Raw genomic sequence first — 19,827 nt, 5'->3', positions numbered from 1 at the left:
ATCCCATGTATATCAGAAAAAAATTCAATACATGTCCTATATGCAGGTTCTTGTCTTGGAAAAATTTTATGCATGTCATCACAGTCACTCTTAGAATATCTAAATCTTTACTATGCTAACTTTATTACTACCTTGATCTTTCAACGTATTACAGTTGAAATTTAATACACTGCATAAAGTTCCACATCCTAAAGTTAATCAGCTCTTGCATCACACGCTTAATTCAAAGCTGTTGTGTGTGGTACATGACTGATTTTTCATAATTCATTGAAGGAAACAGACTGACCAAACCAAATTCTTGACTAACAAAGATTATGGTTTCGGGAACTGAAAGAGGTTTAACACATTTAATCTTAGCATAGATTATGCCACTGATTCACATACTTCCCTTATCAAATTCAAGACTCATAAAATTTATCAGCACACAGCAAGAAAATTTGTCTTAATTTAGATCTACCTGCTTTGTATCTAGTAGTTTAACCTACTGAAATGCAAGCTTCCTAGACTGTCCTTCTTAGGTGTTTTGAACTTGTATTCTTATGTTTGTTCACATTTTTCTGTTTAGTGGATTTCATAAATGATAGGAGAAGACAGGAGATGTTTGGGGATGGTACTCTTCATCAAAACAGTGATTTTGGCTCCTCACTATCCTTAACACTAACTTGCTTTCATTTTATAGGATAAAAAACATTCCCTTTCAAACCACATCAATTTCAATGAAAAAAATACAAAAACAAATCAGGAGCTGTGTATGAAATGTTTAGCTAGTTTTAATTTCCTTCCTGTGACTGCTGAATTTTACTGCCTAATGAAAAAATATGAAACACAAGTAAAGGAAAAGAGGTGACCCAATTTCACCATTACTCCATGACCAGAGAGATCTTGTTATGTGACAGTCTGATCATCAAATGAGAGAGTTTTTATCCACAAGTATGAAATACCTGTGTTATCGTATCACTTTGACAAATTCCATTTGTATTATATTCTCCTCAGGAATCAAAAAGAACAGTCTATAAAAAAAACCAACCAAAAAAACCCCAAAACAAAACTAAAAACCCCCTTAAACTAAGGAGTTTATGGACCAGCTGCTTCTGTTTAAGTCCAACTGCTTTTGTATTGATGCAGCATAGCTCAGGCATGATGTCACCTGAAGGGCCAGCAGAATATACCCTGGTTGATCTTAAAAATATGTAGGGAAGCCTTTTCTCTCTGAATGTGCACAATTTCCACTGGTGGAGAAGGCCACTGCTTACATGCAGAAAATAGTAACATAGACTAAATGACCATAGTGGATAGAGATGTGTGTAGGTTCTAGTAAAGAAACAGAAAATGATTTTTTAATTCTTAATATTGACTTGTTCTCACTACAACATAGCGCCTAGTTTTAAAACTTAAATATAGTAAAGAACAACATTCTAATGCTTCTTGTTTGCTTTTGTATGACCCTATGAGGATAGAAATAATTCCAGTCCTTTATTACTGATCTCCATCTTTTCATTCAACCACCCATCCACTCTGCCCTCCTTCCTAGTTCTATGGTTTGATATGCATGCAATGGAGATATTTGTATTGTATATAATTTACTATACACTTAATAGAAGATTTTCTTGTTTTAAATGTTACAGGAAGAAGTAAATAAAGGTAATGAGGGCTGTAGCTTATGAACAGAAGTACTATATACATGTTCACAGGAAATAGAAAGTATAATGCCATTTATTAATTAGGCAGTCACTTAAGAGGATGGCCCAATATATACCATTCTGAATGCCAAGGAACAATGAAAATCTCAATGTGCTAAATCTCTTTCAATGTCATGGGAACACAATTGTCACTTGTCATTACTATGCATCTCTCTATTTCTTCATATAGCCTAAACTGCCTATTCTTCCATAATTCAACGCATTTAATAATGCAGAAAATCAATTAATATTTACTGACCTGTCTCTGCTTCTCCGTGACGGGAACGCAGCATTACAGCCAGCCACTGTGCAGACATGCATCTCTTTTAAATGAACATTTCGGTAGTGAAGTTTCACACTGTAGGAACTCTTGAAACTTTTCTTGCAAACATAGCAGATCTTGGGGTCTGGACTGGAGCACATTTCACCTTCTGGGGAGAACTTCTGAGGGCTGCTGTAGTTGAATGTAGAGGCAAAACTTTCATGAAGAGCAGCCATACTGGCACTGCCTCCATTGTACAGTCCATATTGGCTCATATAGAACATATCATATGTAGGGTCTGTATACTCTTCCTTCACCTTAATGACATCCTGGTTGGAAGAGTCATTGTGGTTTTCATCTGGTTGGTCACTGTGCATCATAGATTTTTCACCAGGTTCATGGAGGCGATCATCGCCTTCCAGGGATTCTTCACACAATTTGGGCTCTGATGACTCTGACTCATTTTCGTAGTCTCTCTCATGCTCCTGGTCTTCTGATGTCATGCTGTCTGCCCTTCTTATGTCTGGTCTGGACATACATCTGCTTCTGTCATTTTTGGAAAAGTCTTTAACAGACAGACCTGGGCTCATTTCCTCCTGAGAATGGCAGTGATTGTCATGACCAATGTCATTCACCATTGTGCTCCTGTCATTCACCTCTTCATCTTCATCATCAAACTCATCAGCAGTGTCAATAACTTCCTTTTCAATTTTAACTGGCATGCTTGACTTTCTTGGCTTCTTTTTGGGGGCAAGGTCCGCATTGGGCTCTGGGGTGGGCATCAACACTGAAGGTACCGATGACTCTGAAGGAGGAGGGGGATGCTGCTCCATGCCACTCACAGCTGGTATTATGGGACTGGTCGGGAGTGAAGTTGGAGGACTCACCATCTCTCCAGGAGTAAGTAAATTTCTGTAAAAAGGAGGAACAGGTTGGACAGTCTTTAAAGCCGGGAAGACCAGCTGACTGGGAAGAGGGTTCTGTAGTACTGGGTCTAGAGGGGGAGTGGTAAACCCCATTGGTGGACGCCCAGGGCTTGTTAAAGTTAGGTTGGATTTTGTACTTGCTATGACAGGAGTGGCGGCACCTGATGTAGCACGAATTAGATCTTTGTCACGGTTGTTCCTTAGCATAGGCATGTGGAGGCGGGGATTTGGGTTAGCACTGTGGCGATTGCGGCTTCTGAGAGAGCTGAAGACCATATTGCAGCCTTCAATAGTGCATCGATGCTTGATTTTCAGGTGCACAGCATTGTAGTGGATTTTAAGAGTACCTTTATCGTAGAAAGTTTTGCCACATGCATTGCAAAACACTCTTCCTTTCCTGGAGGCTGACCCCATTCTCCTCATTCTGTGAATTCGGAATGAGCTTTTTGTGTGTTCTGTTTTCGATAAATCATTGACTGGCGTAGGTGTTTGAACAGGAGAGACACAGGCTGGCTCAGTTTTGGGCTCCACATTTGTGATGCTAGTCAAAGCATTCCTGCTGGATGCTTGCTCATTCTTGAAAGGTGTAGGGGAAACTTCAGATTCACTGCTCTCATTATATTCATTTTGGGTCGTAAGGCTTGGTTCACGGAGTCTCATTGCTGGCTGTTCCAGCAGGAGGCCATTTGGAGGCAGCCCCAGCAGTGGAGCAGAGACTGGATTTATGTACTGGAATGGAAGCAGGAATGCAAGGCTATTTGGGATGTTTTCAAAATGATGAATGCTGGAAGGGTTGCTATTCTCCAGGTGAGCAAGGAGACTTGGGCTCCTGGTGCGATTATTGCTTTCAATAAAAGTCCTTATATCTGAATCTGTCTTTGAAGATGGCACAGCCACAGCCTGCCCTTCTTTTTCTTGAATTGCCATCAGCTCCACGATAGATTTAGTTTCTCCAAATCTCAGGAACTGCTGAAGGGTAATGATCTCTTCTTCCCTGGACATGATGGCCCAGCGGTCCAGCACCTTGCCTGCAGCATCCTAGAGGCCATATCAAAGAAACAACAAAGACAAAACACAAAGAAAAGCTTATTGATTCTGCATAATTATTGAAGAAGGTGCTCTGCTGCCTGAACATGAAACACTAAGCTCAAAAAACAAGATGCAAACAGTGTTAACAGAACTTGACCAAACAACATAAACTTTCCTTCCATGCAAATACTCTAATTAGAGTCACAGTTAGAAAACCAGACTGAGTTTAATAGTGTCAGAGTACACAAAATGTAGACCTTGGGACTCTGTGATCTAAAATGCTTTCAGTACTTTTATTTTAATAACAGTGATCTCTGTAGAATGCTACTGTTTAGAATACATTAGTAAAACATGAACTGTATCATACAAAAAATTGTAACTTAATCACTAATAAATGATAACACTATTAGAAAGAGTAAATAAATACAATTGATAGATTTGTTCCTTAAATACAAGCAGATAAAAGACTGAAACCATTTATAGACCATTTCATAAGAAACTTGGATGCAAGGCAAAATGTGTTGAAAACATCACACAACACTTGTACCTTAATCCCTTTCTTCCTGGACTATTACTGGCAATTGATTGATTGTAAACTTGCAACCTTGTTATGGTTCAGACTTGAGAGATTACTTTTTTTGTAGCCTTCTTATAAATGACAGTTAAAAATATGTAAAAAAGTAAGGATCTGATGGATGTAAATAGCATAAATGTGTAAAAATGTTGTCTCTTAACATTGCCTTCTGATAGCAAGGGAAAAATCCAGAGAGAATACACATCAGTAATCACAAGACTATCTGTTGTTAAATATACATTAAAAAGCATTTCACACTTTCATTTTTGCTAGTAAGCATGAGATTTGCCTGAAGGTAAGACTTAAAAATTCTGCAATGTAATGTCAGGCAATCCATTCAAGCAAGTATTGATAAAAACATATTAAAATACTTATATAATGAATACATCATTTTATTGGCATCTTTCCTTTTGGGCAAATGCTGGACATAAAATTAGCACAGTAACTATAACCAACAAGAAATGTGGAAGGTCATCAAACCAAAATTATTCCAATGCTTCCTCATGCATTAGACAGCTTGAAAGCCTTACAAGACACACCACCAAACTGCCTCTGATATTTTTACATCTTGAATCTCAGGTTCAGAACCTTACCTGAAGACTTTGGATTACACACTGCTGCTAAAATCATTAACTCTTGTTTGATTATTAAGTCTGAAATACCTTTCTTCCTCTCCAGCCCCTTTACCCCCTGGATTTTTTTTTTTTATTTATTAAAACAATTAATTATTTTCAGTCTTCAGATGATTGATACTTCTCTTCCCTCATGTTTCCTAGAGTACCAAAAAATATAATTTTGCAATGTCAAATAATAAAGCATGTGTTTAATTGATTAGAGTTGGTTTTATTATTTCAGTTTGAAAATGTTCAGTTCAGTTCACCTCTCTGGGTAGAAAGCTAATGCTGAAGATTAATGCCATGCATGTTTCAGTACCTTAGAAACAACTACAAAATCTTTATAAACGTTCCACATGTGAACTTTTACAATCAAACCCGGAAAGACAGTGAAAGTCTCAACAGCAATTAACTTGGAAAATCTTACCCAGTTAACCCAGATGGAAAGCATCTATGTGTAGAAAATGTTCATTCTGTATTTATGGTGATGAATGAAACATCATGATGCAGATGCTGGTTTTGGTTTGCCACATTAGTGGAAATGTGCTCACCTTTGAACATCCCTAAGCACAGTGGACATGTCTGATTTCTATGTCCTTACAGTTCTTGATGTAGCAGTAGTTTACAGGCAGTAAGTACTATCTAACAGAAAACATCCAGAACATCAAATATCACCCCCAACAAGAAAAATAAGTTAAACAAAACCAAACCTAAATGAGATGAAGGGTGGGAGAAAAATCCACCAATGCCATAAAAAAAAATTAAAGGACAGGTTCATATTTTAAAGCTCAAAAATTGTATTTGTTTTTTTTTCCACCCAAATAACTTTAGCTACTCTTCCCTTGGGTAAGATCTAAAGTTTCTTACACCTACTTCAACAACTTCCAGCCAACCATAGCAGTTCAGCATATGGGTAATTCCTGCATGGAGCTGCAAAGCCAGATTTGAATCAGATTTTGATCTCCAGGCCTTCGCTGTCATATCTGACCTCATCTATCTGCACACATTTCCCAACCCAAGTCACAAATATCAATTCTTTCTAACTTTAACTTCCATAGTTTAAAGATGGAAATAACATTGGCTAATTTTCACTGCTTACCTGTATTGAATTAGGATTTCTGTCTGCAGCCAGCTGCAGACTGCTTTGTAATGTACTACTGCTACATTTTATGTTGTTTTTGTTTTCATTTGTAAATCAAGCTTATATAACAGATGGATGCTTTACAAAAACCGATATATAAGTAATTAAAAGTTAATCACAGCTAGCACAACAATAACTCATGAGAATAGTAGGTAGAGATCCTGTAACAGACTCCCACATGTAAGGGGAAGGCAGTGTCACACAGTCCGTCCCTGATGGCAGCACAGCCAGCTCTCTGCATACACAGAACAGGCAGGCAAGCCTATAAATGCAGGGGTTCCCTTTGTGCTTTCAGAGAATGCTCCACATCTTAACTGAGCAAAGCTGGCACTTAGCTACATGAGTTACCTCTTGATGAGACACCACCACCCTTTGTTTGACTTTGTTTAAGAATTTACAATGAGGAGCACCAGACCTTCAGCAGCTGCTAAGTCCCACTGATCAGGGAAACTGGCAGTTAAGTGTGATAGTCATGGAGTTACCCTTGCTGTCATAGAAAAAGCAGGGAACCAGAAAGTTGCTCTTAAATACTCCTTGTCTACTCCAACTAGCTATATCAAATTTTACCTTTTTAATTTTCAGCAAGAAGTTTTCTGGCCTTTTTTACCCAACAAAAACAGAGAGAAATATGCAGATGCCTGTATTTCATAAAACCCTCACTGCTGATGGATACTGTCTAGCATATGCTTCCATATTTACACACTGAAAACTTTCCATAAATCATTGTAAGCATGTATTATGCAAAACTAGATAAAGAGTGAATAGGAATGTCATTTTTTGATAAAACTTAAAATTAACAAAAAAAAAAAAAAAATCTAACCATTATCCTATTTGAATTTAGCTATAACTAGCTAGGGATCTTTCTGTATATGGTAATACTTGATTAGAGGTTCAAGTCCTTTCTTACATGTAATCAATTTCTTGTTTCTTACAATCTCTCATGCTAAATTTTCTCCCCGAAGCCATTAAAGCATATCAACATTTAAATACTTCATGACAAAAGGTTCCAATTTATATTACTTTTTTCAGCCCACAACTGATTAAGCCAAGCCTCCAGTGACAATGTGTACAAGGAAGTCAGCGAGTACAGAGATATCACTGCATGCATACAGCTCTAAGCCAGGCAGAAGACAAGTATGCCCAATCTGTACAGCATACACTAATGTTCTTCCTACATTGTCCAAACAGCCTTGCTTTGATTTTTAATTTAATCAATTTTGTTTTGTTTTATTTATTTATGTATTAAATTTTATTTTACTGTGTAGATCTCTTTCTCACAATTTCAGTTGGAGAAAATCTTTTAATCTTTAAACTACATTAAACTGACCTCCAAGGATCCAAGACACAACCCATAACCTTTTCTAACTCTAACCACACACTCAAGCCTATTATTTGAATAAACATCACATACATACGACATACCTGCATACATCACATAAGACATTAGATCTGTAAAGTAATGTCATGGTTTATCACCCTGAACCTGCCTCCTGAATTTTGCTGACTGTATGTTAGGACAAAAGGTGTGTGACAGGATATGCTAGGGTACATCTTGTCTTAAACTTCTGGGTCTAGAAGAACACATGGTGGGATCAAGATATCTTGAATGACCCAAACTACAAGAGGGGATGGACACAAAGATCACTCTAATTTTTAGAACCTTAACTGGGGAGGGTTGTGAAGGTGAGTCTTCATTTCCTGAAGGCCTTCAGCCTTTAAATCTTTTAATTGAGCTTTAAAACCTCCCAGTTTAAAAACTGCCTATTTAGAAAATAAGAGCAGTCTACACAAGCATTCATCATAAACATACACTCTAAACTTGGAACTTCTATTATGAAATCAAGTGTTTTAAATTCTAATTTTGTGTGAGAAGCTCACATGACTGCTGTGACTGCATTACAGGCAGAAATTTTACATGTTTACACACAGAGAAACAGATTGCTGTACATATACAACACTGACTTTTTGCAGTTCTATGCTATCTTAATGATTCACTTAAGATAGGAAAAATGTATATATACTCCTGACTGGACACAGGGTGATAGATGCCCATACAAGGCTGAGATTAATAGAAAGGTTAAAAAATAGATTGCTTTTAAAACTAGCTTTATGTTCTGGGAGACACTCAAGGATTATTTTCAGGCACTACTGTGATAACTTCTGAGAACCACTCAAAGTTGTACAGAAAAAAGAAATAATTGCCAGGCTTCATATTTTAGTAAGTTTGCATATGCACCTAAACAGTGGGTTTTGATGCATCTTAGTGAAGTTTCCTTGTTACAAAATATTGCACAGATACATGTTTGATTAAATAATTAGACTAGCTCAGGGTATATCCCAAATTTTTATTCTACAAGTTCTTCTTAAGGAGCTGTGTATTTTAGCTGATCTCAAAGAAACATTTTGAATGCAGCTGTAACAGTTGAAAAGCAGACTGAAATATATTAATTTGGTCATACTATAATTGCTCAGGATGGTTTTAATTAGGGTGTAGACAAAAAAAAAAACAAAAAAAAAAACAAACCACATTTGTTTCTAATAAAGAAAAGCCTTCATAATTTCCATGATTTAGGATTTGTTATTTTTTGTTTGCCTGAATTTCCCAGAAGCATCTCTTTGCTTCACAATTAAATTTCAAGCTGCTACACTCTGGGTAGTCCTACTACTCCTAGGGTAAGAGTTACCAAAACTGTGCAGCACCACACCAACTCACATTAGTACAGATGGGACAATAAGCAACATCTCTAACTCATTTTGCCTAACTTCCACTCAGTTCGATCTCAGTGGGACCAAAGTAAGCCCTCTATCTAGTTTTCCACATAAATATACACTCACACAGGCAATCAGATACTCATTTTCCTGACAGTTTTACCATGCTGAATCTCCCACACCTTTGCTCCTGCAAACATGAAGAAAAGATGTCCATACTTGCTCACTGTGATTTTACATGTGCAACTAATATGAGATTTAACACACTAAGTCTGTAAAGAGGCATGGTTGAAATTTTTTCCCCTCAGCTGTCACTTCTCATCCACCTCCCACCAGCCTCCTTTCACCAATGGAAACCGCATGAAAAAATGAATGTTTAAGTGTCAGCAGTCCTTTCCTTGAGTTATACTGCTGCAGCAGGAACAAACAGTGCAGCACTACTGAGTTCTCAGTCAATAATGGAAATCTTTATCTTTTGACTTCACTGCAGCCTCCATTCTGCTAGAACTGATGGATATTCTTCCTTTCTGGCACCCCCTTTCTCTTATCACTTTTTTGCCTTGCCCCAAAGACACAGGGTAGGCATGTAGCATGCAGGAGACTTTATTTACTTACATACATACATACACATAAAGATATACATGTATATATATATATATATAAAGATATATAAAGATATATATATATACACCCATATATGACATGCTTACTTTGCTGCCAGATTTGTGACAGTTCGTGCCCTGGTTCCTCCTTCTTGGCCACATCTCTTTATGCATTCAGCAGCAAAACATTTTGTGATTTCACCAAAAGGACCCCCAAAGACCTTTGCAAACTTTATGAACTGATATTGTAGACACTGGGGCAAATCTGGCTGCACTTTAGATCAAGAATAATTGCACCATAAACCCGGAGTAATTCCATGGACCACGCTGGAAAGTAATTTTGACCTAACTTAGCCCTGAAACAGTATGTGGAGCCAAATCTGTGTGAATATATATTGGGGGCATACCACCATGGTGGAGCACAGCAGCTGTGTAACAATGCACAGGAGCACTGCTCAACGGTTTTGGAGTGAAAGTGAGGAACACCATGTCCTGCTGAAACTGCAGATGAAACATAAGGCAGTGGAATGCAATAACCGCAGCGGAAACCTGGCCAGGACACCGCCGTTAACCACCCACACTCTCGCTTAATGGCCTTCAGGGTCTTTATTGACCAAAAGTATGCAGGTCTTCTGTTTCATATCTTATCCCAAAGATGCATGCCAGGAGTGCAGACCCCTCCCTGCACAAGCAACCTGCTGGGATGCTGGTTCTGGACTAAGCTGCCTGGAATGGTATGAAAACACCAGGTCCTGAACATATGACTCCTTTTGGGGACTGAACCTCCTCATAGTGTAACCCAATCCCAGGATACCTTTTCATTTTTAGGGTTCATCAGCCTTAAAACGTCCTTGAAATCATGGCCCTGAAAGAGGATGAGACTCTCATTTGCCAACTATAAAGCAGCCATGTGGACTGGGGGTAATGTCTCTTACTGATTCCAGAAAAAAACCCAGTAATTTAAACTCTTTCCCGTCTTCATTCACCTCTGCAACTCCAGTGAAACTATTAGGATGCAAGGGCACTAGTTTTAAATGCTTTGTTTGATTTTTAAAACATATTGTTTCACTTGTGATAAAATATTCTATTTGTTATGGATGATTATGGACCAGATAATATGTATATATGTATTATTCACAAGATAGTGACTATTTTTTTCCTGAGTAACACTGCACACAGTATTTTTATTTTTAAAATCATAATAGATCACTGGGGGGCTACAATGTATTTAATCACAACAGATTGAGCTCTATTTAATCATACAAAATACGTCAAGTCTCTTTACATTTGAGTGCCAGACAAGTTGGTTTTTTTTTCTTTTTTCACAGCAGATGTCTGTCCATACTTAGAGGAAAAAGATCTAAGCACAACCAGAGTCTGATACTCTTCTTGCATTTACCAGTTTTCACAGTGGTATAACTGCTGTGGTTTAACCCCAGCTGCCCCACAGCACCACACAGCTGCTCCCTTACTATTCCCTCTGTGAGTGAATAAAATAAAACATACTAATATTACTGGAAATGAAAAGGAAAGAAGAATAAAACCCAAGAGGAAGAAGTGAACCACAATACAATTTCTCCCTGCCTGCTGACTGATACCCAGACTGTCCCCAGGCAGGGACTGGCCCCTCCCAGCCAACTCCCCCCAGTTTATATATTGGGCATGATGTTCAAGGGTATGGAATGTAACTTTGTTCAGGCTACCTGTCCTGGCCATGGTTCCTCACAGCTTCTTGTGCACCTGGCTGCTGGCAGCTCATGAGACATTGAGCAAATTTTTGGTTTAGGGTAAGCACTACTAGGCAACAAATAGAAATCATTGTTGTTCAAAAGATTCTCCTACTAAATCCAAGAAAGAGCACTGCACCAGCTACTAAGACAGTTCACTCTATCCCAGCCAAAGCCAGGTCAAGGTACTCTTAAGTCAACAACGTTTGCTTTGATTTACAACTGTCATGTTGGTGACAAGTGTTAAAAGGCAAAACATTCCACTATTTGATGACAGAATTCCTGTTAGCATGGATACAAAGTGACACTTTGAGCTTTAAGAAGATCCAAAGCAATTTTTTAGCAGTTCTCCTTATCTCATTTATTTTGAAGGACTAGGGACATTTACCAAGTATTTTGTCCTTCTCACCCCAAAAACTGCACAAATTTTTAAAATGCCAACATTTATTCCCTTTACCATCTGTTCTGGTTGCGATGTCCAAAAGACTTTTGGAAATGAGAAATTAATGTGAGGTGAACATATACTTTACAGAATCTGCTCACAAAAATATTTTTAATGCACACTGAGGGGAACCATTTGTTCTCAACATTCCTGAAATAGTAGAATATCAAGACTTTACTGAATTGCTTATTCAACTTTTTTAAAAATTTGATGGCTTTGAAATCCATAACTTTGGACCCAAAGTACAAAGAATATTTTGACACCTTTGCTTCTCTACAACTTGCTAGAGTGGAAAATTCATTGAAGTATCTGAAGAAGCTTTGCCATTAATTTGTGGCAAGTAACAGCATGTTTGTCCTTAGGCCAACATGGCTACTAGAGGTAATTAAATCACCAAGTACCTGGTGTATGTGTGTAAAATTTAGAGTGCATGAGGTGCCATGGGCACTTTTCAGACACCATGTAAACAGAGACATGAACATGGTAAACCACTGAAATAATTTCAGCTACAAAATAATTTTAGAACGCAATTTTGCAGTAAGTGCATTGGAAATAACCATCATGCATATAACAATAGCATATGTAATAATGATTTATTTTAATTCTCACTTTCAACAATTTTTGTACATATATTTGCCCATTTTGGTATAGTACATAAAAAAAAATTTGCCTCGATACTATCAGTCACCAAAAATTACTTGTGTTTTTACTTCTTTGGCATTAGTGCTGTGAAATTCACTGAGAAGTAAAATTATATTTTCTCTGGTTTTCTTTTCTCTGGCAGTCTTTCAGTAAGTATAGTAAGTGCTCTCCGAGCCTCAGTTTCACTAACACTGAAAGAATGACACATAATTTTTATGAGAAATGGGAAATGGGAAATATTCACAAAGAGCACTCATAAGGTATTGTATTTGCAATACATACAGCCACAAGAGACACCCAGCCTCTTTTCAGCAGAGACTTTTCCCAATGCACTATGCAATAATATAAACAAATCGTGTCTGATATCCTTGGTCTACTAACATGGACTGCACCACATGCAGGGCAAGACATCTAACCAATCAAGTCAAATCAAATTATCAGATGGTCCTTCCCCCACTTTAAATCTAAACTGACTAAAGCCATAAACCTAACTGGAAAACATAACCAAGAAAAGTTGAGTCTTTCTGGGCTTGCCAGTAAAACTTCCAGCTAAGTCAGTAAGAAATTTGCCTAAGCAGGAGCACTGCAAGGAATTGAGACATTGTCCAAGGCCATAAACACTGGAATGAAAGTGCCAATGAGTTATAAACTGGATTTCATTACATGCTTGGTTTTCTGATTGAACCCAAATTGTGTCTCAATAAGGGGATTCAGCTGTACTATATGCAGGATACATGAATGGCAGCAGAATCAGGAGATTGATTTCCATCTTTACTATTCATTAGGGGACTATGCATTATTACTTGCAATATATACTACAAGATCTTAATGAGGCTTTTTTTCTTTTATTGCTTACCAAAAAAAATTTACACCAATAAAACACAGGTGTGTCATAGGTGGCAATGTGATGCAAAAGGGAGACAGCAGGGTGCAGAAGTGACACCAAAATGGCAAAGGTCACTGAAATATAAAAGGGCATGAAGCGAGCTATCAGTTTGAACCTATTAGAGGCAGTGAAATGCAAAAGAAAGTGGCGAAATTATATTACAGTGTACAAAGTAATAATAACTGTGCCTTCATGTCTTAATACCCTCTTGTCCCAGCAGTCCTGACTTTCTAGGCAGCCCACTTCTCCACATTAACAGTAGTCATTTGGAGAGCAGCAAACGTGCCATTAGAAGCACTTTTACAAGTGTATATTCATCCACCAATTAGCTTAATGTGGCTGCTTTCTGCATATTTTCTATCCAGGCTTGCACAAATCTTATTAATATTTCCCCCTAGCGCTTTGACAGATTACCTTGTCATTATGCATCCTGGAGCCTTTTAAACAATATGGGTAAACTACTGTTTGCGAGGTTAATGACAATTATCCCCTAATTACTGCATAAGTCACTCAGTCCACTTTATCTCATAGGCAGGGTTCTGCTCTGTGTATCTGCCATTGTGTCACTGTAAATGAATCTTGTATAGCTATGTTTATCTGTCGTTGCCTTGTAAATTACACTGACAGAAGAATGAACAAATTACTGTGTATCATCACTTAAATACAGCTTCTGATAAAAAAAATATCCCACAAGCACAGCACTTGAATTTTACCCTGATCACAATTAGTAAACACATATTGGATGTTTTGGGAGATATATTTAGACGTGGATGGGACACTGTGATGGAAGAAGGTTCTGAAGTGCTAAGTCTAAGAGCACTAAAACAGAAGAACTATGGAAAGCTACACTAGTAGCTAATTTGATGATTACCTCCTGAGAACTCTTCTGTTAATTTAACAGTTGATAGATGAGCCAGTGACATTTTCCAAATAATCTCATATTCAGGGCTGTGCTGAATTCCACAATTTCTATTTCTATTGTTTCTGACCACATGGGATACTTTTTAAGCTGAAAAATCCAAATAAATTTAGAAGAGAAGTACCATTCAAAAAACCGCAAGCAATGCTAATTTAGGCATGCATTTCAGAGCAATATCTGCATCAGGAGAGGAATGGAGAATTGACAAATACCAACTTCCTTCTATATTCTATTTGTCTGAGGCCACTTCAATGACACAGTTAAGAGTACTCTACTAGTAGGACATCGCTGTGACAGATATGTCCTGCTTTGAGAAAGAAGGTTGAACTAGTTATTGTGCTTGATCTCTTCTTGCACCAAAGACATCCTAACATCTTCAACCAGAAGTGCCTACATAGTCAGTGCTCAGAGACAAAATTAGCCTATGGTAAAGAGCATTAAAACAGCAGCTACTTTTAAAAATAATGCCTCTTCCTATATTGGTTATGGGAGGGTACCCTATTTATAGTCCTAGGAAGCACAGTCCTTTGCAAACTGTACAACAAAGAGAGTGCAGTTCCACTCTGTCTTGGGAAGGTCCCTTCTTGAGTCAGAGAAAGCCTTTTAGCACTGGCTTGTATTGCTGGCAAACATGGTAATTGTACAGTGTTAGTAAGGAGGTTACACATAATATATTTTGTCATATTTGGGGATACAGTTTACGTACACATACAACACATTCATAGGTATCATAATGGTACAATATTTGAAATTTATATGATTTTGCCTTATATTTTGTACATCTCCTCATGTACTAAACCTTGTCATTCTATACATGTACTAAAATATGTCCAGCACCAGCTTCTGATCAATGTGGTACAAAAAAAATCTGAAGTAAGGAAGACAACATGCAAATTAGAGCAGAATTATGATACCTGAATGGTAGCAATGTAAGATAGTTTAAGCCATTGTACAAGAAAAAGAAAATGTCAGAACTCTCCAAATATGGTGATTATTTACTGCAATTCAGGAGGTTATACCAACACTGAAAACCCTCTTATCAATGTAAAGTGTAAATTTCTTTTGTTGTATTATGATGGTGTCACATCTAGAAAGAACGGACAGACTGAAATGTAGCAAAATTACTGATATTACAGGAAATCACTGCGGTTTGAATGGAACACAGATGAGGGCGGCACCTTTGACCATGCTCTCAATATAACTTGGAAGAAAAAGCTGCAGTGAAATGGTAAGAAAATGTAACAGCCATCACTGCCAGGGACAACTGAAAAGACTGATCGATTTTGAGTAAGCACTACCTCAAGGGTTTTGGTCCCACTAGGATCGATCTTTGTGTCTGTCCTGTGCTCAGTCAATGCAACTTTCAGCAGGGTATCCACTGCAAAAATAAATAAAAGTGCTGTAGTAACTCTACACCCTCCCTCTAAATATATTATTTTCTCTCCATGCTGAAGGAAAAAAAACAAAACAATAATGTGGTAGATGTTAAAGTGCAACAAATGCTTTAAAAATCTTAAGGACACAGAATGCTGTTATTTCCATGTACAATCTTATTTGGAAAAAAATAGTTTCTAAATTACTTCTATTTCTCTTTGAATTTTAAGCTCCTTTGGCCTCTGAATTTTGCCAATAGCAGAAAAACTGTCAAAAGCATTACTGAAAATCAAAAAGGTTATATCAATTGGCTTTTCTTCTTCATCTAGGTGGGTTACTTTTGTCATAATATGAGATTAATGACACAAGTTGACAGTATGCATTGAATGGAAGAATAAGCAAGAGAACGCTAAATGTTGGAGATAAACAAATACCATTTGCAGGTCTAACCCTGTATTCATGTAAAACTACTTCTTTCAAAACAATGAAAATTCTGACTGAGTAAATTCTTCCAACTTGAGCCATGCTGAGGCCTCTGCCATCCCTCTCATTCTCCCATTTAAAGGGCCTCATATATGATGGACATGAGCACAGAAGTGACCTTGGCTCTTGTGCAAAAAACCATTTGTTTTGGTTTTTTTTTTTAGTGAGTTTGCAGCTTCAGATTTACTATTTGAACTATGTGTGCAAATGACCTAAATGGCTGGAAATTCAAACTGAGCAATCAAACCATACCTAGTCTTAGGGAGGGTTTAAAGAAGGATATAAAACATCAAACAGAAATCTCATAATCTGTATCACATGAAAAGAAAACCAGTATTTTTATATTTTTAATGCCTTGTCATACAGTAATCTCAGAGAAAAGAGGTGGAGGTGGGTATCCTCAAGGAAACTGAAGCTTAATTGCTGGACTCACCAGCCACTTGTGGATTCTGGACAAATCATGGTCTTTCCATATCTCAGATCCTTGTTTTTTAAGATAAAAATAGACAACATTTCACCTTACTTTATGATTGTAAAGAAAACATGCCACAGACCCGTGAAGAAAACATGCCTCTGAAAGACTGAAATCTATGGAGCACTACTCTATGACTCTGTATGTAATACAGAATTTTGTCCTTTCTGACCAACCTGATATCCTTTTATGTGAGGTGAATTAACCAGTGGATGAGGGGAAGACTGTGGCTGTTGTCTGCTCAGGCTTCAGCAAGGCCTTTGACACTGTCTCCCACAGCACTCTCCTGGAAAAGCTGGCAGCCCACGGCTTGGACAGGAGCACCCTTCACTGGGTTGAGAATTGGCTGGATGCCAGGCCCAGAGAGTGGAGGGGAATGGTGCTGCATCCAGCTGGTGGCTGCTCACTAGTGGTGTCCTCAGGGATCAGTGCTGGGCCCAGTCCGGTTAAATATCTTTATTGATGGTCTGGATGGGGAGCTCAAGTATGTCTGCAGTAAATTCATGGGTAACACCTAGCTGGGTGGAGTGTTGATCTGCCAGAGGGCAGGGAGACTCTGTAGAGGGATGTGACAGGCTGGACTGATGGGCTGAGGCGAACAGCATGAGCTTCAACATGGCCAAGTGTCAGACCCAACACTTTGGGCACAACAACCCCAAGCAGTGCCACAGGCTGGAGGCAGAGTGACTGGAAATCTGCCCAGCACAAGAGGACCTGAGGGTGCTGGTGACAGTGACTGAACATGCACCAGCATGCACTCAAGTGGCCAAGAAGGCCAATGGCATTCTGGCCTGTATCAGCAAGTGTGGCCAGTGAGACTAGGAAAGGGATTGTCCCCCTGTCCTTGGCACTGGGGAGACCACACCTCCCATCCTGTTTTGGGCCTCTCACATTGAAGTGCTGGAGTGTGTCCAGAGAAGGTCGACAGAGGTGGTGAAGGATGTGGTCTCCCCAGTATGAGAACTGGCTGAGGGAGCTGGGGTTGTTTACCTGGAGAGGAGGAGGCTCAGGGGTGACCTTATCACTGTCTACAGCTGTCTGGAAGATTGCAGCCAGGTGGGGTTCTGTCTCTTCTCCCAGACAACCAGTGTCAGGACAATAGATCATATCCTCAAGCTGCACCAGGGAAGGTTCAGGTGGACAACAGGAGACGTTTCTTCACTGGAAGAGGTGTCAGGTATTGGAATGGCCAGGAAAGTGGTAGAGTCACCATCCCTGGAAGCGTTGAAGATCTGGATCTGGCATTTGGTGTCATGTCAACAAGGTGGTGGTGATCAGTCAAAGGCTGGACTTGATGATCTCAGAGGTTCTTTCTAATCTAACTGATTCTTTGATTTTGTGATTCAAGGTAACCTCAGTAAAATTCTATATTGTGAACTTGACCTGCCTTTATAAGTATTCAGACAACTCTGCCCCACAGCAAGATTATAAGCAGACTGAGCTACAGCTGAAGATAAATGAGAGGCATAGAAAATGTTACTAGAGAATTTCACTAACATTCACACTCCTTTCAGTGGAGGACAGGGACACAGCTGTAAGGATTCACTTCTATGATAGGTAAGCTTGCATCAGCCAATGAACACCTTTTCTAGTTCATCCTCTCAGAGAACAACCTTTATTACACTTTGTTGCAATTGCTTCATTCATACCTATTATGTTGAAGGCTTCCCAAGTGAAAGAATTCTCAAATAAAAATACCAATCCCTCTTCCCCAAATGGACACCAATGAACAGTCATCAGAGTACTTTCAGCACAGCAAATTCTAAAGGAAATAACAGTGCTCATACTTTCAAGTTTCTTTTGATATCTTTACAAGCTGCCCTCTTACCCCAGGGGGCAGACTCTACCTAATACGGAAGAGACTCCCCTGAACAAAAGTATTTGTTGCAAAGCAAATAAAAGGAATTATTTTCATTAAAAAAAAAGAAGTAGGATACCTTGGCAAAATGCAAGCAGAAAGTTAATTTTAATGTCTTTGGCATATCTACAGCTCTTAGAAACGAGAGATTTCTAAGAAAGTCAGTCCAAGTGTGGCTGATAAAGCAGGCTTAGACTTGCCTTTCAACTTTCACTTTTTAATAATAAAAAAATCAATATATGGAGGATTACAAGCCTCTTGGTTTTGATTTTTTATATCAAAACCAAAAGAGGACAAGGTTATGGCAGTATATGAAATTCAGGCCCCAGCCATGATGATGCAAATATTTTATATCCCATTTATTTGCTGCATTTTACAGTGAGACTGAAACAAATTATTAAAATAAAATTAATTCTCTCATATATATATATATTTATATGCATATATATATATATACATAATTTTATTTGAAAACACAATCCTGAATATGCATTCGGAAACCCAGAATATTAATAGATTTCACTTCAGATCTGAAATGTCAATTTTAAAATAAAACAAAGAATAGTCTGAATAGCAACATGCCAACCACTATAAGCACTTATATGAAGCCAAATGCATTGGAAATTACACTACAGATTGAAGAGAAAATATCATGGTGTACAGAAGAACCAAGCAAATCTCTCAGCAATCACAGACTCCCTCAGCTGTTCCTAAGTGATGACAAAGTTTGAAAAGAAATTGTTTAAACAGTTTTGTGAAGGATGTAAGATTCTCTATTTCATTGTTTTCAGGCAGACCAACTGAGCTTGGCTCAAGCATGACAACAACACAGAAAATTTTGTATATTCAGTCCATATTCCTGCAATCTTTAAAAGAGGCAAATGGAAACTGAAGACTACAAGCCAATGTAAATTTTTTCCACACAGGAAAATAAGCTCAGACCTCTATACGGATTTGTAAAACTCAACAGTAAACAGTTATAATTTATAAGCATTTTAAAGCATACCTGTATGTCTTGCACTCCTCTTAGCACAAAATAATTGCTGCCAAGTCATTAGAAATGCAACATATTATTGTTATGTGATCATAACTCCTAGAATTTTTTTCTTAATTTTTTTTCTTAAGTGATCTACAGTAATTAATTCAATTTGGTGGAGCAAAACAAGCAAGGTTACCTATAACATGGTTGTCTCAAACCACATGAGTTTCAAGGAGGGGACTACACTTTCAAAAGTCCATTAATCAAATCAAATTACTATGCAGGATTCACCATAGGCACATCACAGCAGTGTGAGCATGTTTAGACAATTACATTGTGGTACACTCATAGCAACAAGGACATAGCAAACACCAGCAGCAGTAGGACAGAACATGCAGAAATGCAGCGGCTTACACTTGTCCTGTCATTGGTCTGAGGAAGTGAAAAGCACTGAATTTACACAAAGAAGAACCACTGGTTCTGCATGACTTATGAACAACCTTTTAACA

General features: G+C 38.2%; 1 protein-coding gene across 2 annotated transcripts in view; it reads right to left on the bottom strand.

Moving 5' to 3' along the window:
• Positions 1–19,827, bottom strand: part of BNC2 (basonuclin 2) — a 231,114-nt gene that overhangs the window by 19,858 nt on the left and 191,429 nt on the right. For both annotated transcript variants that reach the window (XM_041485604.1, XM_041485603.1), the window contains one exon: positions 1,939–3,905. In XM_041485604.1, coding sequence (XP_041341538.1) covers positions 1,939–3,905 — 1,967 coding nt within the window. The remainder of the gene's footprint in view (positions 1–1,938; positions 3,906–19,827) is intronic.

This window comes from Pyrgilauda ruficollis, unplaced genomic scaffold (assembly GCF_017590135.1).
Source record: "Pyrgilauda ruficollis isolate IOZ18807 unplaced genomic scaffold, ASM1759013v1 scaffold71, whole genome shotgun sequence".
Lineage (NCBI taxonomy): Eukaryota > Metazoa > Chordata > Aves > Passeriformes > Passeridae > Pyrgilauda > Pyrgilauda ruficollis.
Note: the sequence above shows the minus strand (reverse complement) of the source record. Positions and strands in the feature narration are given on the sequence as shown.